General features: G+C 50.6%; 1 protein-coding gene across 1 annotated transcript in view; it reads right to left on the bottom strand.

Moving 5' to 3' along the window:
* zmym2 (zinc finger, MYM-type 2) overlaps positions 1-23,324 on the bottom strand; it is a gene marked incomplete at both ends in the record, with an annotated part of 32,784 nt that extends 9,460 nt beyond the window's left edge. The window contains 16 exons of the mRNA XM_080537020.1: positions 1,846-1,989; positions 2,929-3,082; positions 4,973-5,094; positions 5,990-6,137; positions 6,906-6,937; positions 7,332-7,497; positions 8,775-8,947; positions 9,683-9,833; positions 11,791-11,919; positions 12,605-12,720; positions 13,120-13,273; positions 15,248-15,460; positions 17,835-17,997; positions 18,171-18,501; positions 20,865-21,915; positions 23,301-23,324. Of these exons, the coding sequence (XP_080393146.1) occupies positions 1,846-1,989; positions 2,929-3,082; positions 4,973-5,094; positions 5,990-6,137; positions 6,906-6,937; positions 7,332-7,497; positions 8,775-8,947; positions 9,683-9,833; positions 11,791-11,919; positions 12,605-12,720; positions 13,120-13,273; positions 15,248-15,460; positions 17,835-17,997; positions 18,171-18,501; positions 20,865-21,915; positions 23,301-23,324 (3,271 nt within the window). The remainder of the gene's footprint in view (positions 1-1,845; positions 1,990-2,928; positions 3,083-4,972; positions 5,095-5,989; positions 6,138-6,905; positions 6,938-7,331; positions 7,498-8,774; positions 8,948-9,682; positions 9,834-11,790; positions 11,920-12,604; positions 12,721-13,119; positions 13,274-15,247; positions 15,461-17,834; positions 17,998-18,170; positions 18,502-20,864; positions 21,916-23,300) is intronic.
* Between the last annotated feature and the right edge of the window lie 1,415 nt (positions 23,325-24,739).

The raw sequence follows: 24,739 nt of genomic DNA, 5'->3' as shown, positions 1-24,739 counted from the left end.
GACCCCACGTCATTACGTCACTGTCTACGTCTCCGCTTTCCCAGCAATGCGCCAACTTCAAGCGCAACAACAGCAACCTATTTGTGCTCGTGGTGATTGCTATGTGTTGGTGCCACTCTGGAACCCGTTCTCCTGGCTGAGAGCCGGTTCTTTTGCTGTAGAAACACGAATAACTGGTTCTAGATTAGATTAGGCACCGATGGCTCCGAATTGGCCCTCAAACAAACTGCCTTGGTGGAAAACAGGTATCAGATTCAGTTGTCCGTCAAAGACGAGAGCATCCCCTTAAAAAATAAGTTGGTGGTCTAGTGGTCTAGCACCGCGGTCTACAGTGCACACTTATGACCATGTCGGCATGGGTTCGAATCCGGCCCATGCCCTGCTGACATGCCCTCTCTCCCTTCTTCTCCTTACTTTCCTGTCTGTCTTCACTATGCCTGTCCAATAAAATGAAAAATATGAGTGGGACTGGCCCACTCAGAGAAAAAAATGTTGGTTACATTCCAGGTTGTCTTTATCTCTTTGTCTCTGTCAGGCAGATCAGAGCAGATATCATAAGGATAGGAGCAACATGCATGTCCTGGCATGTTGAAAACCCTAACCCTAATTCTCCAGATGATGTGAGATCGATCTGATCATCTGACTATGAATAGGCACCAAACGTTTTGAAAAGGAGTGGCACCGTTATGGAAAAGATGACATACCTTTTGAGACTCAAAATCAATATATTTGAAAAATACTGTGAAAAATGTTACTTTTATATGAAACGTGACACCTCCTAATTTAATACTCATTCAAAACATATTACCAGTAACATGTTGATGGAAACACCTCTGGACTTCTTATTTCTTCTTCTACTTTCTCCCTTTTTTCTTACTTTTTTTCTTTTCCTTTTCACTTTTTTACCCATCTGTTAATGGGTTATGCTATGTTTCCATACTCTTTGTTTTATCATAAGATGTAGATATGATGTTCTGTCCATGTCTATGCTGAAACCCAATAAAAACTCAAGTGATAAGGAGTGGCACCGGGAGAGGGGACAAACTGGATTTTTTTCGATTCAGGAATTAGATGCAGGAATTAGTACGTTAGCCGTCGTGGCTAACATTGTAGTTACTGAACATGACAAAGCAACCAGTGTCAGAGCCGTAAGACCATAGAAATAGAATGAGTAGGATGGACATGCCCATTCTAATCAACATTTTAACATTCTGCATGTGTGGTTTGCAACATTTTAAAGCCGTCTTTCGGTGTACCATTTGGAGGTTTTAGTTCACAGCTTAACAGATATAACCAACTCAACTGACATTGGAATATTCAGTCAAATGATGCTTGGTTGCTATGGCGCCGCCTCTCAATGTGTAGCTTCTCTCTGTGCTCTACACATGCAGCAATTCGGTTGTTAAGTCGTGACGTGTTTCCGGGTCCAACGTTGGCTGAGGCGCTCTCTTCGAAATGCCGCAGTAATAATAATAATTCATTATATTTATATAGCGCTTTTCCGAGGCTCAAAGACGCTGACAATATGGGAAAAAACGGGAAAGTGCTGTGTCCCTTGTTGTATGAATAGATCCGAGTCTAAAAAACGATTGAACTGTCATTCTACCGCTGTAGTACACTGGTACTCTGGTGCGGGGAAGTTTTGGTTTGGACCCGGAAATTGCTAAACGTCACACGTCAGACTTAACAACCGAATAATGATCACCATGGCAATTACGTATTCAAATTCGATGTCAGCCATCTTTTGGTGTACTAGCCAAATTGCCGTGGTCTGAGGGACCATGTCCGTTCTACTCGTTCTATTTCTATGGATAAGATGTTAATAATCTCTCCGTTGGTCGTTACCTTGAGGATGGTCCTCCTCCAGATCCAGGTCTGGTTCATACTTCTCCTCTTCCTCCTCCTCCTCTTCTTCAGAGCTGCTGCTGGAGCTGGAGGGACTGAGCTCTTCCTCTGCTCTCTCTCTCTTCACCGTCTTACACTTGATGTCTGGTACAGCGAAACACACGCAGACGTGCAACACTGATTATGCAACATGGAGGTTTCAGGAAAATAACCAACCAACCAACCCACCAACCAACCCACCTACCAACCCACCAACCAACCCACCAACCAACCCACCAACCAACAACCAACCAACCAACCAACCCACCAATCAACCAACCCACCAACCAACAACCAACCAACCAACCAACAACCAACTCACCAACCCACCAACCAACCAACCAACCAACCCACCAATCAACCAACCCACCAACCAACCCACCAACAAACCAACCCACCAACAACCAACCCACCAACAACCAACCAACCAACCAACCAACCAACAACCAACTCACCAACCCACCAACCAACCAACCAACCAACCAACAACCAACCAACCAACCAACCCACCCACCAACCAACCCACCAACCCACCAACCAACCAACCCACCAACCAACCCACCAACCCACCCACCAACCCACCCACCAACCAACCCACCAACCAACCCACCCACCAACCAACCCACCCACCAACCAACCCACCCACCAACAACCAACCAATCCACCCAACCAACCAACCAACCCACCAACCAACCAACCCAACAACCAACCAACCTAACAACCAACCAACCAACCAATCAACCAACCCACCAACCAACCCACCAACCCACCAACCCACCAAACAACCAACCCAACAACCAACCAACCAATCAACAAACCCACCAACCAACCCACCAACCAACCAACCCACCAACCAAACCATCTTAACTTTAGCTACCACAATAAGACTCTCTTACGTTTCAGTCTCAAAAGAAGACCCCCAAAGCACCTGAGTACACCTGAGCACATCTGTTCAAGCCTCTACACACAGCTGCATATGAAGCTGTGGAGGTAGTAGGGGGGAAAAAAATAAGGGTCCGGATGAAAGAGGGTGTGTTTACGTACCTGGCTTCTGATCCTCGTCGGCGACCATATCGGCCATGGCGATGATGTCAGCCTCCAGGGGGTCAGAGGGCATCTTGGCCTTGAGCTCCTTGATGGTCTGGATGATCTGCTCCGCCCCCGCCAGCGTGGTGGGCAGGAACACGGGCACGGGAACCTGGACACCCGACACGGGTCGGCGGGGACGGGCAGAGGTGATTGGTTGGGTTGTTCAAGATTCAAGATAGCTTTATTGTCTGTCACACAGTGAGAGAAATTCTCCTTCGACAGGCAGAAGTGCAGCTCAAGAATACAGTTCCACATTAAAAACACACATAGGTCACTTACATTAATACATACAATAAAAACAGACAGAAATAGCAGTGTTTATAAAATGTAGTGCCTTTGTTGTGGTTAGATCGTCACAGTGTGGATGGACACTGACATGGATGTGTTTTGTCTTTGTGTTGGATAGAGACGATGTGGAGTGGCAGGAACTTGAGGAGGGGCAGCTGTCAGCGGAGCAGGGAGCAGGTTCGAGCAGGTTCTAGCAGGTTCTAGATCAGTGGTGTAGTCTAGTTTTTTCTAGTGGGTATACTGTGATTTTTCCCTCCCAGGCTCATATCGTTCATTTCGGAAAGCCATAAAAATAAATCTGCGCTTCCTGTCTAACGTTATATATAGTATATATCTAACATTACATGTTATAAGGCTGGTCTGTGCATGATAGTGCTGCATTTTGACATATTACATGTCGCATCTCCCCCCCGTTGATGGTATATTATGACGCTATAGTCAGTCCCTATGGTCCAAAATTCAAGTGCTTTGTAACACAAACGGGGTGAATTTTAAGTTCTGTCACAAAACGTTGTTAAGTATCCTCGCACCCATTTTTAAGTGGGTATATGGAAATCCTTGGCCTTTCCTAGTGGGTATACGGCGTAGTCCTGCGTATCACGTAGACTACACCACAGGTCCTAGCCCATGCTGACATTAATAGGCAGTGGTGGACTCAGGCTGTTTGAAGGGCAGGGGCGAAAAGAAAAAAAGGGCACCTACTGCACAACATGGGACCCCCTGCCAATGGGCAGCCAATAGGGCACATCTTCTAATTCTGCCACTCAAAAGGGCACTTCAGTGCAACGTTTTTCAACGGTGGGGGCACATGGTCAAGTTTAGACCATTGGAGGAGGCACCAATAGGGCACATCCTCTCATTTTCGCCACTCAAAAGGGCACTTAAGCGAGACGTTTTTCAACCGTGGGGGCACCAGGAGGGGCGGTCGCCCCACCCTGCCCCCCCCCCCCCCCCAGAGTCCGCCAGTGTTAATAGGTGTGTTTGCTGTAAGCCGCCGCACCAAACCACTGGACCGCGGGCTTGTTTAACGACTCGATAAATCGATATATATATATGAAAAGCGCTTTAGAAATAAACCAAAGCATTATTATATGAACCTGTTATGCCAGTTGGCAGCGAGCCCGGTGGTTCTGGAGCTCCTGGGAGGTAAAGGCTTTGTTCCAGCCCTGCACTGACACGCACCGGTTCATCTAATCAAGGTCCAGATGAGGAGTTTGATTATCTGGAATGAGTTGTAACTGAACGTTGGGCTGGAACAAAAGCTGACACGCTCCGGGTCCTCCTCTCCTGGACCAGAGGTGGACCCAGACACGGATCATCTAGCCTTGGACTAAACAGCATGTTCAATTCGGTTGTTAAGTCGTGACGTGTTTTTCCGGGTCCAAAGTTGGCTGAGGCGCTGTCTTCGAAATGCCTCAGTAATTACATGATATTTGTATAGCGCTTTTTTCCGAGGCTCAAAGACGCTGACAAATGTGGGGAAAAACGGGAAAGTGCTGTGTCCCTTGTTGTATGAATAGATACGAGTCTAAAAAACGATTGAACTGTCATTCTACCGCTGTAGTACACTGGTACTCAGGTGCGGGGAATTTCTGGTTTGTAACGGCGTGTGTGTGTGTAACGGTGTGTGTGTGTGTAACGGCGTGTGTGTGTGTAACGGCGTGTGTATGTGACGGCGTGTGTGTGACGGCGTCCGTGGTCTGTGTCTTACCGGGACGGGGAGCGTCATGGCGATGGGCGTGAGCTGGGAGTAGAGGCTCATGGGTACTGGGATGAAGACGGGGACGGGGATGGGGACGGGGATGTACTCTCTCTTCACGCCGTCGTCCTCATCTGGAGACACAGACACTTAGCGGAGCGCACAGGACATTCACACACAGGACATTCACACACAGGACATTCACACACAGGACATTCAAACACAGGACATTCACACACAGGACATTCAAACACAGGACATTCAAACACAGGACATTCAAACACAGGACATTCAAACTGAAACGGCAGAAACGTGCTAAAACATCCCAATATCTCAAAGCCACGGTTCGACAGTAACGCTTTTTTACTTGCCCGGAGCAAGTAAAACATTCGCCGGGTTTGTTTGCGTGAGCCCGACGACGCAGGAAGAACAACAGACGGCGCAGGCGCGAGACTAGACTAGATGATCGTGGAGTGAAGATATTATCAAAGCGTACGGGTGATCGACAGGCGAGTACGCTTTGATAATATCTTCACTCCACGATCATCTAGTCTGGTCTCGCGCCTGCGCCGTCTGTTGTTCTTCCTGCACACAGGTAAAAATATCCGGGATCTAGCAGCGTCGTCGGGCTCACGCAAACAAACCCGGCGAATGTTTTACTTGTAAAACGGCGTTAATGTCGAACCTTGAAAGCTGCTCAGACCAGTAACCCCCTTGTGTCATGCTCATTATGTCAACAAAGCTCTGGATACTATATTTAAAAGTGTGTCTCCTTTAGTAGTAATGATACATGTATCTAATACATGCTAATCATCTCCAGGAAGTAGCTAGCTAGCTCCCGTTTGGGGAGGCTGGTGGAGGTAGAAACCGGAGGCCGGCTCATTGTAAGTAACGGAATGGAACGTGATGTGGAACGGTAGCAAACATTCCAAAAAATCATTCTATTGCATTCCAACGAGCCCCGTCCTCCGATTTCTACCTCCACCAGCCTCCACCAGCCTCCACCCAGCCTCCCCTGCGTAGGCCTACCTGTCTGAACAGGCTTGCTCTGCATGTGGGGTTTGCAGTAGGTGGCCTTGGTCAGCGTGAGCGGCTTGCAGAGGACGGCCTTATTCTTCACGTCCTTCATCCCTCCTCCTCCTCCCCCGGCGTACGGCGCCGGGCCCTGGGCCAACATCTAGCGGGGACGGGGTCAGGGGTCAGTCAGGCGTGAGGTCATATGGACTGCACTTATATAGCGCCTTTATCCAAAGCGCTTTACAACAACCTCTCATTCACCCATTCACACACACATTCACACACCCATGGCGGCAAGCTACCATGCAAGGCGCCGGCCCGCTCATTAAAAGCAATTTGGGGTTCAGTGTCTTGCCCAAGGACACTTCGTCATGTAGCCAGCTGGGTCTCGAACCGCCGATCTGCCGACCATGCGATCATTAGACGGCGGCTCTACCTCCTGAGCCACAGCCGCCCCCAGGACATACTGTATGTGACACGTTCTAGTCTTTTTTGGTTCCGCATATCGGCGGCAAACCGACATCAAAATGTTCAGACTTTTCTTTTGAAGCACGGAAGTACGTTTCAACATTGTTGAGAATCGCAACACAAAAACTCGCTAGTCGAGCCAAAATACTGCAACAAGGCAATGGATTGGGTGAGTAATCCTCCCACTGATACCTAGTTAACTAGAACACTACTTTACATTGTTAGCAGGCTCACAAAACAAGCTGCTGTTAGTCGACTAGCGATGTGTCGTTGATTTTCAATCAGATTTTTTTTTTCGAAAAGAAAAGTCAGATCATTACATCAGATCCCGACATGAGGACCAAAGCATTAGAACGTGACACATATCAGTGGAATGAGATTTGATGTGATTTAAAAAATAAAATAAAAAACGTAGGAATTGGAACAATGCTGTTTAGAGGCGTTTCACCGCCACACTCACCGTGATCTTGCCGTCTGTTTGCACTCCAAACCCTGGCAATGGAAAATATGTGTGAGTTCACCAATGAGTCAATGACTGATTCACTTGAAGAGAATGTAGAAAGAAATGAATCAGCATACACACACACAAACACCAAACACACACACGCAGGCACACACACACACACACACAGGCATGCAGGCATGCAGGCACACACACAACACACACACACAGGCATGCAGGCACACACGCAGGCACACAGGCATGCACACACGCAGGCACACACACACACACGCAGGCACACACACACACACACGCACACACACAGGCATGCAGGCACACACGCAGGCACACACGCATGCACACACGCATACACACACACACACACACACACACACACACACATAGGCACACACACAGGCACACACACAGGCACACACACAGTACCGAGGGTGGTGTTCTCCGGGCCCTTCTGCGTGTTGAGGTTGGGTTCGTTCTGCTGGCAGTAGAACCTCAGGAGACACTGCTGGTCACAGAAGTGCTTCACCTCGGCCCTCCACTGCACCGACTCCGTCAGGTTCCCCTGCACCTTGCAGCAGTCGCACCGGGCCGCCTGGTGGACACCAGAGGAAGCGCAGGTGAAAACACGACAAGACTGTGTAGAGCTGGAGGTGGGGTGATCTATTTAGGCCTGTATGAGTTCTGTGGTCCTGGTCTATTTAGCACCAGGAGGTCATTCGGTTGTTAAGTCTGACGTCAAACATGACGTTTAGCAATTTCCGGGTCCAAACCAGAAATTCCCCGCACCAGAGTACCAGTGTACTACAGTGGTAGAATGACAGTTCAATCGTTTTTTTAGACTCGGATCTATTCATACAACAAGGGACACAGCACTTTCCCGCTTTTTCCCATATTGTCAGCGTCTTTGAGCCTCTGAAAAGCGCTATACAAATATAATGAATTATTATTATTACTGAGGCATTTCAGAGAGCGCCTCAGCCAACGTTGGACCCGGAAACACGTCACGACTTAACAACCGAATAGGCTTAAAAGTGCATTTCCCAGGTCTAAATCAACCCATAGTTAAAAGGGAGAGAGTGAAAATCAGCTTCAACTGTGCAGAAGCAAATTTTTTTTTTTATAAATTTGTTTTTCTGATTTTATCCCTTTTTCACCCAATTTGGTAGCCAATTGAACCCAACCTAGGATCCAATTATCCCCTGCCTATTGCGAAGGATCCGCCGCACGACCCCCGTGGCCGGCAGTCCCAGAAGAGGCCGCCAGGCAGACTAGCTGTCTGGCTCCTCGAGCCCAGCACCTGTTATTCCGGCACCCCGGGGGCGCTGTTGCGCGACGGATCCTTGTCCGGAAATACTCCTATACCGCCCTCGGGAGCGGCCGCCCAATATGCCGCTCCCCGTGTGTGCCCCAGCCATATCCGGATCTGGCGACACGCAGAAGCATTTTGACGCGCCCCTGCTTTAGAGGCAGGTAAACCCCAACACTAGTCTCCTTCCTGTTTCTCATTCGGAGAAAATGCGCCTCACAGCCGAGTGATTTGTTTAAATCAAATAATAAGATGTAGATGCAAAGCGGGGTCCTTGGGAAGACCCTACTTTAAACCCTAACCCCCTAACTTTACCTTTAACCCCCCTAACTTTACCTTTAACCCCCCTAACTTTACCTTTAACCCCCTAACTTTACCTTTAACCCCCCTAACTTTACCTTTAACCCCCCTAACTTTACCTTTAACCCCCCTAACTTTACCTTTAACCTCCCTAACTTTACCTTTAACCCCCCTAACTTAACCAGGTTTAAATCTCAACTTCAACTGAGTCCATGTCAGAGTCGGGTCGTCCCGAGGATCCTGTTTAGGCTCTACCATCTCACCTTGTAGTACCAGTCGTGGAACTTCTTGGCGCAGGTTTCACTGCAGAAGTCCCTGCTGACTCCACCCATCTGGCGGGTCACTCCCCTCTTACACAGCTGGGTGCAGTGGTTGCAGCTGACGCACTTCAGACCCAGCTTCTTGGCAAAGTCCTGCTTGAACAGCAGCTTACAGCCTGCGAGGGGCAGACGGACGGACGGACACTCGTTTAAGACACAAATAAAGATGCAACGACATTTTTTTTCACATGTCAAGAAACTATTGCCCCGATTGATTGAAATGACATCATCTCCATGGGTCAGTCTATGACATGTAGTAACTCAATTCACATCTTAGCCTAATGAAAGTGCGCCATCTAGTGTCCCAACGCGGCAAATCCATGGAGAAATATGGGAGGTGGACAAAATAGCAATTCAGAGCACATGACCACTTAAGTCACGTGATCATCCATTCATCTGCTATACCTACGACACATGGGAGGCTGGTGGAGGTAGAAATCGGAGGACGGGCTCATCGTAACGCACTGAAAACAGTATACCTCCATTGCACGCGTTTACAATGAGCCTCCGATTTCAACCTCCACCAGCCTCCACCAGCCTCCAACTGAACCACAGGACACCAACAACACAAACGAGGAGGAGGAGGTGGAGGGAGAGAGGAGGAGGAGGAGGAGGAGGGAGAGGAGGAGGAGGAGGAGGAGGAGGGAGAGGAGGAGGAGGAGGAGGAGGAGGAGGAGGAGAGGAGGAGGAGGAGGAGGAGGAGGAGGAGGAGAGGAGGAGAGGAGGAGAGGAGGAGGAGGAGGAGGAGAGGAGGAGGAGGAGGAGGGAGAGGAGGAGGAGGAGGAGGGAGAGGAGGAGGAGGAGGAGGAGGGAGAGGAGGAGGAGGAGGAGGAGGGAGAGAGGCGGCTGACCTTCGCTGCAGAAGGGCCTCTTGACGCCGGAGAACTTGACGGTCTCGTGCAGCGTCTTCTCCTCCTGACAGTACTCGCAGAAGGTGACGATGCAGTGCAGCTTCTTGTAGTCGTCGCAGCACGTCTTGCTGCAGAACTGGTACACCTTGTCCTGCGTTGAGAAAGGAGAGAACGAACACCTCAGAAAAACTTAGGAGAGGTGCCGGCGACGGAGCAGAATGCTGTTGAATGAAGTAGAGAAGCCGCCCACACTCTAGTTCCACACGCAAAAAGTGAAGATTTTGTCCTGCAACCACCACAACAACAACAACAACAACAACAACAACAAAAACAACGCTGCAGCTACCTGAACCGCATTCACACCTTAACACACCTCCTGTGGTCGGATCACGTACGAGCCGATCAAGATCAGATTTTTCACCTTGGCAAAAATGCTTCCTGTATGCAGATACTGTCCACATGATCCTGGGTGTGTCCATATGACAGGAGGTAGAAATCGAAATAAGAGGCCATCTAGCTTTATCGACTGCTGCGTCTGCCTTGTAAGGGTTCGTCTAAAGGTCCCTTTATGGCGGGTCATGGTCACGTCATGTCTGATTGAGACCAAAGTTGAACAGGATGTGGTTAACGACCTCTGTGTGTGTCCGGATTGCATTAACACACACATGCGCTGACACACGCAGCGGCTTGTCCACCTCCGGAGGCGGTTTCAGATTAGATTGTGCTCCAATCACAATGTGTCTTTTTTCCCCTGTTTACACCCATCATGTGGACACAACCAGGATGTGGACGGTGTGTGTCTGGATACAGGAAGTCTTTTAAGGGAGGGTGTAAATGTTGTCTTCCAATCCAACCAACCAAAGTTCTTTAATGAACAGATATCTCAAATACTCTCGAGGACAAATCTGACTTTATAGAATAAGCTTCTTCATTGTTATAAACTGTGAGACACCTCAGGTCAGGCACACACATGCAGCAGCCAAGACAAAACCAACCAGACTGCCCAGTTTTAGAATTCTGTGATAAGATGCAGAAACCTGGCTTTGATAGCTCGCTATAGCTCGCCAAAAATCCCTCACAGAAACAACAAACGGTCGCTAACGTTAGCCAGGTGATCAAACTCGCTCGAAAAGAGGTAGTTATAACAAGCTAACTGCCAACACAATTGTTGTCACAGCTCCGTCTGGTATCTATAAAACGCCAACTGCCGACACGAGTCGATCTATAACTGATAGTAGTTCACAACAATACAACTGCAGCCTAGCGGCCTGGGGTGGTCCAGTGGTCTAGCACCGCGGTCTACAGTGCACACATTATGCCCATGTCGGCAATCATTCAAATCGGGCCCATGCCCTGCTGACATGCCCTCTCTCTCCCTTCTTCTCCTTACATTCCTGTCTGTCTTCACTCGATCTGTTCAAATAAAAATTTAAAATATGATTGGGACTGCCTCACTCAGAAAATAAAATCTTTTTTTCTGCATCCTAGAACTGCCTAAAACCGTTGCAACTCAGCTGTTGTCTGTACCTGGTTTTACATGACCACCCGTACTGATTAATACATACGAGACATGAATAATACAAGACATGAATAATATCTCTCTCCCTCCCCTTTCCTCTCCTCTCCCCATCTCTCCTCTCCTCCCCTCTCCTCCCCTCCCCTCTGCTCACCTCCCCTCTCCTCTCCTCCCCCCCCCCTCCCCATCTCCCCTCCTCCCTCTCCCCACCTCCCTCTCCCCTCCTCCCTACTCCCTCCTCTCCTCCCCTCTCCTCTCCTCTCCATCTCCCCTCCTCCCTCTCCCCTCCTCCCTCTCCCCTCCTCCCTCCTCCCTCTCCTCCCCTCTCCTCCCCTCTCCTCATCTCCTCATCTCCCCTCCTCCCTCTCCCCTCCTCCCTCTCCCCTCCTCCCTCCTCCCTCTCCTCCCTCCTCCCTCTCCCCATGTTTTACATGACACCCTTACTGATTACTACATATGAGACATGAATAAGACAAGACATGAAACACAGAGCGTGAGGGAAGGACTCAAAGTAGTGAGGACAATACAAACAGGGACAGGGCTACTTACACACAAACAAACAAACAAACTTGAGATGACACTCCCACTTTACCTCCCAGTCCAGAGTGTGAGGCTTGAGGCTGAACTGGCCCCGGCAGTAATTACACTTGAGCTGGATGCTGCTGTGATTGGTGGAGAGAGGCGCCGCCTGTCCGTTGGTCGCTGTTGGAATTGTGGCGTTCTAAAAGGAAAGGAGAGAAAGCGAAGGGAACATTTCCTTTAGTGGAGAGGTCGGTCCTTCTCTGTGGCGTTGCTCAGGACGCTCTGGTGAAAAGCGAGAGGTCGATTCTAAACCGTCTAAGTGGAGGATTGGAATAGCGGTTCATTAAGAGGTTACTTACACTGAACAACCCCTAACCCTATCACCATAACAGAGACGCAGCCAAACGACCACAGTACAACTGACCACCGCACCACTTCGTGAGCTTAGAATGATAAGGTTCTATCTCCGTTTAGGGCAGTTCAGAGATATTGAGCGTTTTTACATTCCATTATGTTTTGTGAGATGGAACCTTTGTATTTTATGAATTACTAACTAAGAAATGTCAACATTTAAAAAAAATAACACCACACAGGCGTTAATAAACACCTAATGGATCAGATTATGTAAAAAAAACTCAATTTTGACAAAAATGGAGAAGATAGAACCTTATAATTCTAACGTCACGACTTGTGTCAACACTGAGAGACTGCCAGGAGACAGAGGGGGAGGAGGGTAGAGGGAGGAGGGTAGAGGGAGGAGGGTAGAGGGAGGAGGGGAGAGGGAGGAGGGTAGAGGGAGGAGGGGAGAGGGAGGAGGGGAGAGGGAGGAGGGGAGAGGGAGGACTGAGAGAGACAGAGGAGGACTGGGATGGACTGTGACGTACCTGGAACTTGGTGACACACTGGGAGCTGCAGAAGCTGAGGACGTTCCCCTCAGGCAGCTTGGCCTGGTACTGAGGCAACGACGTCCTCTTACAGAAGTGACACGTGGGCTCTGGGTCTGCGGAGGGAGTGAGCCCGTTAAAACGTGCATGAACGCACGCACGCAGGCGGTGGCACACACAGACACTCACACACACACACACACACACACACACACACACAGACACAGACACAGACACAGACACAGACACAGACAGAGACACAGACACACACTATACCGCCCTGCAGAGGCTAAGCGCAGTAACTACATCCTTTTTTTCAAACAACACATTTGGCTGGATAGTGTCACTGGACAGTGTCACTCACTGTTTGCGTAGTTACTCCGGTTAGCTTCTGCAGGACAGTATACTACATGAGGTGACACTGACACACACTGACTGACACACACACACACACACACACACACACACACACACACACACATCAACATGGGAACCTGTTAGGACCAGACACTCACTGAGGATGGCGGAGACGCTAGCGATCTTGGTCTTGTTCATGCAGGCTGTGGAGCAGTACGGCTCCATGACGCCTCCGGTCCCGATGCACTGAGTGACGTCAGCGGACTTCACCATGACCTTACAGCCCGTACAGCTCACCAGCTTACTGTTGGCCTGGGAGAGGAACGAGGGAGGGAGAGAGAGAGGAGGGTAGGAGAGAAAGAAAGAAAGAAAGGAACTTCAGAAACCCCCGAGGGGGGAACAGGACGATTATCTCCTGGTGGATGATCACCATCATCACAGAGAATGCATAGGCCAAATAGAACGATATACTTTATGAAGAAACCATTGAACCCCCAGATGTTACACAAGGGATAGGCAACTCAAGTCCTCACTCTCCAGCTGGTTTTTCCAGGTCTAGATGAGTCACTGAGAGGAATACTTTACCAGTGGCTCGGGGTGGTCCAGTGGTCTAGCGCCGCGGTCTGGTGTGCCATAGGGATCGGTCCTGGGACCATTACTTTTTATATATCAACAGTCTCGATCAGATTCAAATCGATCGTGTTTCAAATGCCAAGCCTCTGAACCTCCCTTCTATCACCACTGTTCCAAGGCTCCAAGATTGAGTAGCTGCTAGGATTCACAATAGAAGATTCTCTCTCTTTTAAGCCTCACATTCAGCAACTAATTAAAAACACCGAAGGTGAAATTGGGGTTTTTTACTTCAGGAATAAGGCTTGTTTTTCGTTCAAGGCCAAAAAGAGACTTGTTGCTGCCACCACTATGTCTGTGCTGGACTATGGTGATGTGTTCTACATGAAGGCATCCTGGCATTGCCTAGACTAGGCTGGATACTGTTAACCATGGAGCACATGGAGATTCATCACTAACTTTAAAGCCCTTACTCACCATGGTACTTTGTATACTGGGGTTGGATGGTCGGCCTTGTCTGCCCGGCAGACTCAACCACTGGCACATCCTTATATACACAAGGCTATTCTTGGGCTCCTACCAACATATCTGAGGAAACTACATCCTGGAAAAAAGTGCGGGCAACTACGGACCTCACTCACAGGATCTACTCCTATTAACGGTCCCTTGAGTCCGTACTGAACTGGACCTGTTCCTATTAACGGTCCCTTGAGTCCGTACTGAACTGGGGAAAAGGGGCTTTCAGGTACGCTGCTGAGTTTTTATTCCTGGTTAAATAAAAATAAAATAAAAACACATACGCCCATGTCGGCATGGGTTTGAATCCGGCCCATGCCCTGCTGACACGCCCTCTCTCTCTCCCTTCTTCTCCTTACTTTCCTGTCTGTCTTCACTGTCTCTATCCAATAAAATGAAAAATATGAGTGGGACTGCCCCACTCAGAAAAAAAAAGGAATACTTTACCAGCAGGATAGCGTCCCCCGATGGTGCCGGGGCCTGGAGGAACACAATAGAAATCAGTCATATCTGACAGAATAACAGACTGTCGGGGAGGGTAGAGGGAGGAGGGGAGAGGGAGGAGGGTAGAGGGAGGAGGGAGGAGGGGAGAGGGGCAGTGGGGCGGCTGTGGAGCAGGAGGTAGAGCCACCGTCTAATGATCGCAAGGTTGGCAGATCGGCGGTTCGAGCCCCGGCTGGCCACATATCGAAGTGTCCTTGGGCAAGACACTGAACCCTGAATTGCTCCCAGCTTGCCGCCATTGGTGTGTGAATGTGTGAACGAGAGGCCGTTGTAAAGCTTTTTGGATAAAGGCGCTATATAAGTCAGTACATTTACCATTTAGGAATCAGGAGGATGGGCTCATGGTAAGCACACGGAATGCAACAGAGGAACAGTCTCTAACAGATTCTCAGATTTCTGCCTCCACCAGCCTCCTCCGGCCTAGTCACGGACCACGGATCAGCTAACCCCTCCCCATAGTCTGAACTTAAGTTGCCTAGGAAACAAGGGAGGGGTCTGGCTGTGGATAGGAGGGAGGGGTCTGGCTGTTTGGAGGAGGGAGGGGTCGAGTCTAGCCGTGGAAATGAGGGTGGGCAGAGTCCAGCCGTGGAAAGGAGGGTGGGCGGAGTCTAGCCATCAAGGACTACTACCTGCTTGTAGTCAGGTGTTATATCAGGTGTTACCTGCTTGTAGTCAGGTGTTATATCAGGTGGTTACCTGCTTGTAGTCCTTGACGCAGTTCTGGCAGCAGAAGCGTTTGTGCTGGCCGTCGACCAGCAGGTAGTGGTTGGCCGAGGCGCGGCTGGGCAGGTAGTCGCCACACTGCTCGCAGCAGTTCATGATCAGACCGTTGGCCATGCGGTAGCGGTTGAAGCACATGTCACTGCAGATCTTGTGGGTGACGTTCTTGAAGCTAACCTCGTGCCGAATCTGTGAGGAGAGGAGAGGGGAGGGAGAGGGGAGAGGGGAGGGAGAGAGGAGAGGGGAGGGGAGAGGGGAGGGGAGAGAGAGGGAGAGGGAGAGGGAGAGAGATATATTCAAACACATATGTATACTGTGATTTCACTCTTTTCTAGTTGTGTTATTTTATTGGAAACGGTGTGAGGGGAGGCAGAGGGAGGCAGGAGTAGGGAGGCTGGGGGAGACTGGGGGAGGTAGGAGTAGGGAGGCTGGGGGAGGTAGGTGTAGGGAGGCTGAGGGAGGTAGGTGTAGGGAGGCTGAGGGAGGTAGGAGTAGGGAGGCTGAGGGAGGTAGGTGTAGGGAGGCTGAGGGAGGTAGGTGTAGGGAGGCTGAGGGAGGTAGGTGTAGAGAGGCTGAGGGAGGTAGGTGTAGGGAGGCTGGGGGAGGCTGAGGGAGGTAGGAGTAGAGAGGCTGAGGGAGGTAGGTGTAGAGAGGCTGAGGGAGGTAGGTGTAGGGAGGCTGAGGGAGGTAGGTGTAGGGAGGCTGAGGGAGGTAGGTGTAGGGAGGCTGAGGGAGGTAGGTGTAGGGAGGCTGAGGGAGGCTGAGGGAGGTAGGTGTAGGGAGGCTGAGGGAGGTAGGAGTAGGGAGGCTGGGGGAGGTAGGAGTAGGGAGGCTGAGGGAGGCTGAGGGAGGTAGGTGTAGGGAGGCTGAGGGAGGTAGGAGTAGGGAGGCTGAGGGAGGCTGAGGGAGGTAGGAGTAGGGAGGCTGAGGGAGGCTGAGGGAGGTAGGTGTAGGGAGGCTGAGGGAGGTAGGTGTAGGGAGGCTGAGGGAGGTAGGAGTAGGGAGGCTGAGGGAGGCTGAGGGAGGTAGGTGTAGGGAGGCTGAGGGAGGTAGGAGTAGGGAGGCTGGGGGAGGTAGGAGTAGGGAGGCTGAGGGAGGTAGGTGTAGGGAGGCTGAGGGAGGTAGGAGTAGGGAGGCTGAGGGAGGTAGGTGTAGGGAGGCTGAGGGAGGTAGGTGTAGAGAGGCTGAGGGAGGTAGGTGTAGAGAGGCTGAGGGAGGTAGGAGTAGGGAGGCTGGGGGAGGTAGGAGTAGGGAGGCTGAGGGAGGTAGGTGTAGGGAGGCTGAGGGAGGTAGGAGTAGGGAGGCTAGAGAGAACGCTGGCATCAGGAGGAGGACTATATACTATGCAAACACACACACACACACACACACACACACACACACACACACACACACACACACACACACACAGGAAACCAATTACATGAATTAACACAATGGCAGAGACTGAGATTGAGCTGGTGGTGGTGTTGTTGTTTGTTTCCTGCATCCTTATAAAAGCTCCATTGTGAGTGGAGAATCACCCTCCATTTTGATGCCAAGTGTTTTCCAATGCGGTTACCATGGACACGGCGCTGGAGGCCTGGGCACAGCGGATGAAACGCTGTGACTGTGCCCCCAGACAGCCAACGCCGGAGAGGAGCGATGCCCTGCCGCCACTCAACGCCTCGTCCCTACAGCCCAGAGGCCTGGTGGACCTCTGAGAGGACTGGAGAGGTGGATGCAGCACAGGGCTCGACGCTGCTAGATCCTGGATATTTCCTGGATATTTTTTACCCGTGTGCAGGAAGAACAACAGACGGCGCAGGTGCCAGACTAGACTAGATGATCGTGAGTGAAGATATTATCAAAGCGATCACCCGTACGCTTTGATAATATCTTCACTCCACGATCATCTAGTCTAGTCTCGCGCCTGCGCCGTCTGTTGTTCTTCCTGCACACAGGTAAAAATATCCGGGATCCAGCAGCGTCGTCGTGCTCGCGCAAACAAACCCGGCGAAAGTTTTACTTGCTCCGGACAAGTAAAACGGCGTTAATGTCGAGCCCTGATGTAGCTATATGGTGAACAGTTCCATCAGAGAGGACTGGAGATAGAGGTGTGTGTAGCTCTATGGTGACCAGTTCCATCAGAGAGGACTAGAGATAGAGGTGTGTGTAGCTCTATGGTGACCAGTTCCATCAGAGAGGCAGATGGAGGTATTATCGTTATGTTGCTAACAGCTAGCAGATCTCTTCGGAGCTCTACAAGAGAACAGGGGCTCGGGGGGGGGGGGGGGCGTTTGGGACTGGGCGGAGTGTGTGTGATGAAGTGTGTGTGACGGAGTGGGTGTGGGTGTGCGTGTGTGTGATGCAATGTGTGGGTGTGTATGTGTGATGGAGTGTGTGTGTGTGGCAATGTGTGTGTGTGCATGTGTGATGGACTGTGTGTGTGGGTGTGTGTGTGGGGGGGGGTGTCCGTGTGTATGTGATGGACTGTGTATGCGTGTTTGTGTATGTGTGGGGGGGGGGGGGTGTGATGCATGTGCATGTTTCTGTGTGTGTGTGTGAGTGTGTCCAGACTGACCTCAGTGAGCTTGCCACACACGGTGCACTTGGTCTTCAGGGTGGACTTGGGGGGGTTCTGCTTGTTCTCGTAGGCGCCCAGGCACCCGGTGCTGCAGAACTCCTGGAACGACTCGCTGGAGTCCACCTGCGCCACGATGGTGCCTTTCATAGTAGTGATGTCCCTGCCACACACACACGTCACAGTCAGGTTACGCCTCACACACACCCCAACACGTACTGGATCTCTCAACCCTCAAACACACACCAGAATAATGTAATGAGGCTCTCTTTCTCTCTCTCTCTCTCTCTCTCTCTCTCTCTCTCTCTCTCTCTCACACACACAAACGGGCCTTACTTTTTGCACATGGTGCAGTTCTTCTTGGGGGTGGGCTTGTGTGAGAATTGGGAGAGGCACTGGGTGGAGCAGAACAGGTGGGTGGAGCCTTTGCGCTGGTAGGCCGTCTGGCCTTTCTTCAGGGGCTTCTTGCAGTTGGCGCAGGTCACCTTGACGGTGCGCGGGGGCTGGGGGGGGGGCTGGGGCTGCTGGGGGGTGGGGGGGGGCTGCTGGGAGCCCGAGGAGGACTGGCCGCCCGGGGGCTTGGGCAGGGAGGCGGCCGGGGACGGGGAGTCCACCCCTGGCTGCTTCTGGTTCCGGGGGAAGGAGGCGGACTGGGAGATCCAGGAGTCTGTGGCGGGAGGGAGAACAGACACGCAGACAGACTGTGACGTTAAGAATTATAAGGTTCTATCTCCATTTTTGTCAAAATTTAGTTTTTTTTACATAATCTGATCCATTAGGTGTTTGTTAATGCCTGTGTGGTGTTATTTATTTTTTTAAAACATAATAATGGAATGTAAAAACTTTGACGCTCAATATCTCTGAACTACCCTAAACGGAGATAGAACCTTATCATTCTAAGCTCACAAGACACAGACATAGATTTACATTTTGGGTATTTCTCCTTATTCCAAAGCGACTTACAATCAATACATTTGACAAAATAAGTGAATCGTCAATCAACCAGTCGTAGCAGGAAAAGTAATCTAGCTCAGGCCAGCGGCCAATGGCAGTCGTCGTTGTGCTAAAATGTTTGGTTGCATCTAGAGTTTAGAACGAGAATTTAAGCAGACGCTTTTAATCCAAAGCCATTTACAGATTACAGATTACAGGGACATCCCCTCCCTGGTGTAACTGAGGGCTGAGTGCCTTACTCAAGGGCACACTAGTGGTGGTGTTCCCAGGTCTTACTCAAGGGCACACTAGTGGTGGTGTTCCCAGGTCTTACTCAAGGGCACACTAGTGGTGGTGTTCCCAGGTCTTACTCAAGGGCACACTAGTGGTGGTGTTCCCAGATCTTACTCAAGGGCACACTAGTGGTGGTGTTCCCAGGTCTTACTCAAGGGCACACTAGTGGCGGTGTTTCAGGCGGGATTTAGACAGACACACAGACACACAGACATGAAGCTATGTTCCTTCAGTCATGGTAGAGAGGAAAGTCGTGGCTCTGTCTCCTAGGAGACAACGGTGACTGAGAGCTCTGGCACGTTTACAGTGCTGATGGTCAACCTACTGGTCACATCATGGTCATGAACAGGGGAGGCTGCTGGGGGTAGAAATGGGAGGACAGGCTCATTGTATAATGGTAAATGGTAAACGGACTGCACTTATATAGCGCCTTTATCCAAAGCGCTTTACAACGGCCTCTCATTCACCCATTCACTAGGGATGCTCCGATCTGGATTTTTGGGGCCGATACCGATCACCGATTTTTTTCCTCAAGATCAACCGATACCGATACCGATACCGATTTTTAAAAAAATACATAACTGTAGGCCTACTGACTGGATAGCCTACATATTTTTTGCTTTTTAGACAAAAGTTTTGATCCATTAGGCACCAAGCAAACGCAGACCCATTTTTATGGCATAGTAAAAGTCTGGCCTATCACCCAGTTAGGGCCTGAAGCCCAAGTCAGTCGATATGGCTGTATAAAAGACATCATAAACGTGGCCTTCATGGTTTACATACTGTTACGTCCTCCTATGTTTTCTGTTCAGTTATCTGTCTTCCCCAGAAAAAAAAAAAAAAAAAAAAAAAAAAAAAATCGGTTTTTGCGATCGGCCATTTTTGCCGATCACCGATCGAGTCATTTGGAGTGAAATCGGCCGATTTAAATCGGTGGCCGATAAATCGGAGCATCCCTACCATTCACACTCACATTCACACACCAATGGCGACCAAGCTACCATGCAAGGCGCCGGCCGGCCCCGCTCACTGGGAGCAATTTGGGATTCAGTGTCTTGCCCAAGGACACTTCGACATGTGGCCAGCCGGGGCTCAAACGGCCGATCTGCCAACCGTGTGATCATTAGACGGCGGCTCTACCTCCTGCGCCACAGCCGCCCCGCTGTAATGCATCATGGGATGGAATGAGGAAGGGTATCAAACACGTTTCTGCCTCCACCAGCCTCCACTGGGGCCTCATTTACAAAGCTCTGCGTAGAACTGACGTGAATAGCTTGCGTACACAAGCAAAGTAGACAAGCAAAAACGTACGCACACCAGCATTCGGATTACACTTTTCTTTTTATGTGAGTGAGCGTCTTGTCCCACCCTTTTTACGCCCATAGTTGCCCATAAATGGTCAGTGAAACACCCCAATTTAATATTAAATCTATACTGACTGCATTACGACAATGACGGACAATCCTGATAGAACAGCGAAAAAAATAACTTTCACCCAGTGAATTTCTGCGCAACAGTTCTGTGTAACGAACACGTCATAACAATATGAAACTCTTCTATATCTGCCAGACCATAGATAATATACGTATATAATATGTAGGTGTATCTAGGTGTGTGTGTATTACCTGGCCTAGGTGTGTGTGTGTGTGTGTGTGTGTGTATTACCTGGCCTAAGTGTGTGTGTGTGTGTGTGTGTGTGTGTATTACCTGGCCTAGGTGTGTGTGAGTGTGTGTGTATTACCTAGCATATGTGTGAGTGTGTGTGTGTGTGTGTGTGTGTGTGTGTGTGTGTGTGTGTGTTACCTGGCCTCTGGTGCGTCCCCGTCTCTCCGTTCTGGACCGGCTGGCTGGCTGTGTTGTTGACCCTCCCGGGGTTAAAGGTCGCGGGCGGCCTGCTGCTGCTGCTGAGGGAGGCGTGCGCCTCGGGGTTCAGGCTGAAGGTGCTGCTGATCAGCAGCAGTCCGTTCTCCTCCCCCACCTCCTCCTCCCCCCCCTGCCCCGCCTCACCCCCGTCCCCCCCCACCCCACCCTGCAGTGACGTCACGCTGGTGATCATCAGGTTCATGTCCCCGCCCCCCGGGGAGGGCCCCGGGACCTCTGGAATCGTCGGCTCGTCGGCGGCCGGCGCCATGGAAACGACGGAAGCCGCCTCCCCCTCTTCCTCCTCCTCCGCGGCGGAGGGGGCGTGGCCTAGCGTGGTGACGCTGGCGATCTTTATTTCCGAGTCGGGGTCCGTGCTGCTCAGGGCCACGCCCCCGGAGGGCGTGGCCAAAGAAGAGGAGGAGGAGGAGGAGGAAGAGTCGTCTTTGTGCATGTTGTTGTTGTTGTTGTTGTTGTGTTCCTCCTCGTCGTCAATGACGATGGTCTCGCTCCGCCCCTTGGGGGGGCCGGCGGGGCTCTTAGAGGCGGCCGACGACGTGGTCCCCGTGGTAACAGTTGCCGTGGCGCCCCCGCTCCCGCCACCGAGCTCAGTGCAGTCTGTGGGGGCGGCGGTGGTGGTGCCAGCTGGTGGGGGGGGCGTCACAGCTGCGGTGGTGGGCTGTTTCCCAGAGGGAGGGGCCGGGGGCGGGGCCACCGCCTCCTCCTCCCCCAGCAGCACCACGTCGTCGTCGATGTCATTGTCCTCCGAGGCCCCCGGCGACGCCGTCGTCAAGGCGACGGCATCCACCTCAGCTCCCGCGGGGGGGGCGGTCTGCTCCGAGGAGGAGGCGGCAGCAGAGGTGGTGGTGGTAACTTCCATAAGCTCCTCCTCCTCCTCCTCCTCCTCCTGCTCTGTGGCGAGGGCGGGGGGGCGCCCCTTCTCTACCGAAGGTCTGCTGGGCTCCGACTCCCCGTCCATCGCTAGGGCAACCACCTGCACACACACAAACACAAACACCAAAGACAAAGACAATTAGGAGACGGCAATACAATGTGACACGCAGGCAGAGCAGATCACGGTGGAGGAGGGCTGGTTGGTTGGTGGAGGTAGAAGTCGGAAAGGACAGGGGGGGGGCGTTCGTTGTAAACGCACGGAATCCATGGAAACACCATCCTCCCATTTCTACCTCCAGCCAGCCTCCCCTAGCCAGCTAGCACAGCAGTACGACAGGTGAAGGGAAGGTAGGAGGCGGAAGGGTAAAGGTAGGTAAACACAAACAGCATTTTGTTCGGCTTACAAAAGAGGCACAGGGGGCTGAAGGGACAGGTACAGCTCAGGTACGGCCCAGCTCAGAGACGGTGTGTGTGTGTGTCTGTGCAGGAGGAGGAGGAGACACACACACACACCTAGCGGCCGGGTACCTCTCCTCCTGAATCTGGAGCACAGACAGGCCTGCAGTACCCCCGACCGCCCTGCAGAGACACTGTTCAGCAACGACACAACCACAATCTCCCATTTTCCTCCCTCTGTCTTTTTTTCCCCCTCCTCCCTCTCTCTCCCTCTCTCTCCCTCCCTCCCTCCCTCTCTACCTACCTTCTGCCTGGTTGTGCTTGTTTGCTTGCTTGCTTGCTTTCCTCCTTCCACCACTCTCCCCCCTCAACCACACACACACACCTTTTCTCTCTCTCCTCCCCCCTTTGTCCACCTCTGTTTCTACTGGCAGCGATGCAACACCCTGGTTGCCGTAGTGACGAGACCACCATGGGGGTGAAGGTAGAGAGTCTACATCAGCATGGTACACGTTCAAGAAATAATAAAATAAAAAATAAAAAAACAGAAAAATAAAATCTTCCAGTCCAATGAAATCCAGTGACATGATCATGCTCATTAAGGCTTTTCCATTTTTTAAAGATGTCTGCTGCAGGCAGCTGTGTGTTTTATGCACAGAGATCACAGAGATCGTGGTGGTGGTGTCTGGTGTGCATCATCCCCCAACCCCGCCCGCCCCCCCCCACACACACACCAGACAGACACACGCATACCAGACAGACACACACATCAAACACCATGCACTGCACAGTGACAGCTGCAGCTGCCTGACACAGGTGCACACAGGACGATCTCTAACAAAGGAACCTTCCATGACGCATCATAACCTTCCATGATGCATCATAACCTTCCATGATGCGTCATAACCTTCCATGATGCATCATAACCTTCCATGATGCGTCATAACCTTCCATGACACATCATAACTTTCCATTAGAGCAGTAGAGAAGGGCCACCAAGCTGAATGAACACACACACACACACACGCACACACGCACACACAAACACACAAACACACAAACACACAAACACATGGGAAACAAGGTCACCACCTCGGCACTGCAGGTCGCCATTTTGGCTCAAACGATGACCAGTGGATTTCCTGGAAATCACAACAGGACATGTCTCCTTTTGCATCCTGATCCAACTGTCTTTCACTGAACTACTACGACTTGAAGTGATGACATCAGGCTGGGAGGCTGGTGGAGGCAGGGATCAGGCCAGGCTCATCGTAAGGCGTGGAACGGAAGGAGGACTGGAATGAAAAGGGCTCATTGTAAGGCGTGGAAGGGAAGGAGGAACCCTACCAAACACACGTGTGACGCCTTTCCTCATCCACGCATTATAACGAGCACTTTTGATACCCATTCCTCATTTCAAATGAGCCTGTCCTCCGATTTCTACCTCCACCAGCCTCCGCTGGCCTTAAGTTACATCCCTACTGAGACACTTAGCATCCAACCGCTAGGCTACATAAATCACCGTTTGTATAACCAAAAGGCGAATGCTTATGCTAGGCTATTCCATTCAAATTCGAGCTGAAATTGAACTTTATGTACACTTGGCTTTTAAAAGGCACAAATTGTGTTCCATTTCAGCTCCTTCGTGTCCTCACACAGCGACCATGTGACAGGAAAGAAATGCAACAGGAAAAATGGGGTTGTGTTCAAGATCACAAAACTGTTTCTGACTGTTGCGAATTAATATATAATAACACTGCTCTTTTGTTGGGTTGACGGGCTGGGGGGAGGTGTTAAGTTAACTGGTAATCCAGGAGGTTGTAGGTTCTAAACAGCCGTCAAACAAACCCAGTAAGCTGAGCATTCATCCCAGCTGCAACCACCGCCCTGAACATTTTAAAATAGAAAGCGTGTTGTTTTTCTTTTTAAACCACAACATTTTAGCTTTTTAAACCATAACGCTGTTTTGGTTTTATTATTATTTTAAAATGACTGGACTTTTTAAATAGGCACTACATTTTTTACAAACACTGCTATGTCTGTCTGTTTATTGTATGTATTATCCTAATGTATGTGACCTATGTGTGTTTTTAACATGGAACTGTATTCTTGAGCTGCACTTCTGCCTGTCGAAGGAGAATCTCTGTCACTGTGTGACAGACAATAAAGCTATCTTGATCTCTTGATCTTGATCTATCTATAACAAATCATCATACTTGTCTCAGCTGAAAAACGCAGATATATATTTGATACGGTACATGTGGGAAAACTAGGGTTATGGTTAGGATTAGGATTAGGGTTAGGGTTAGACATGCCAGCATGTACCAAGTCGACGTAGCACCTAACCCTAACCCTAGTTTTCCCACATGTACCGTATTCCCACATGTACCGTAACATATTCACATAACACAAGCCTCTTATACACGTCTACCAGGGGAGGCTGGTGGAGGTAGAACCCAGAGGGCTGCTGAGCCTGAGGACAGGTTCATTGTAAAGCACGGAACGGAATGAGGAACGGTACCAAACAT

The sequence above is a fragment of the Nansenia antarctica genome (assembly GCF_963989245.1).
Source record: "Nansenia antarctica genome assembly, chromosome: 7".
Classification (NCBI taxonomy): Eukaryota; Metazoa; Chordata; class Actinopteri; order Argentiniformes; family Microstomatidae; genus Nansenia; species Nansenia antarctica.
Note: the sequence above shows the minus strand (reverse complement) of the source record. Positions and strands in the feature narration are given on the sequence as shown.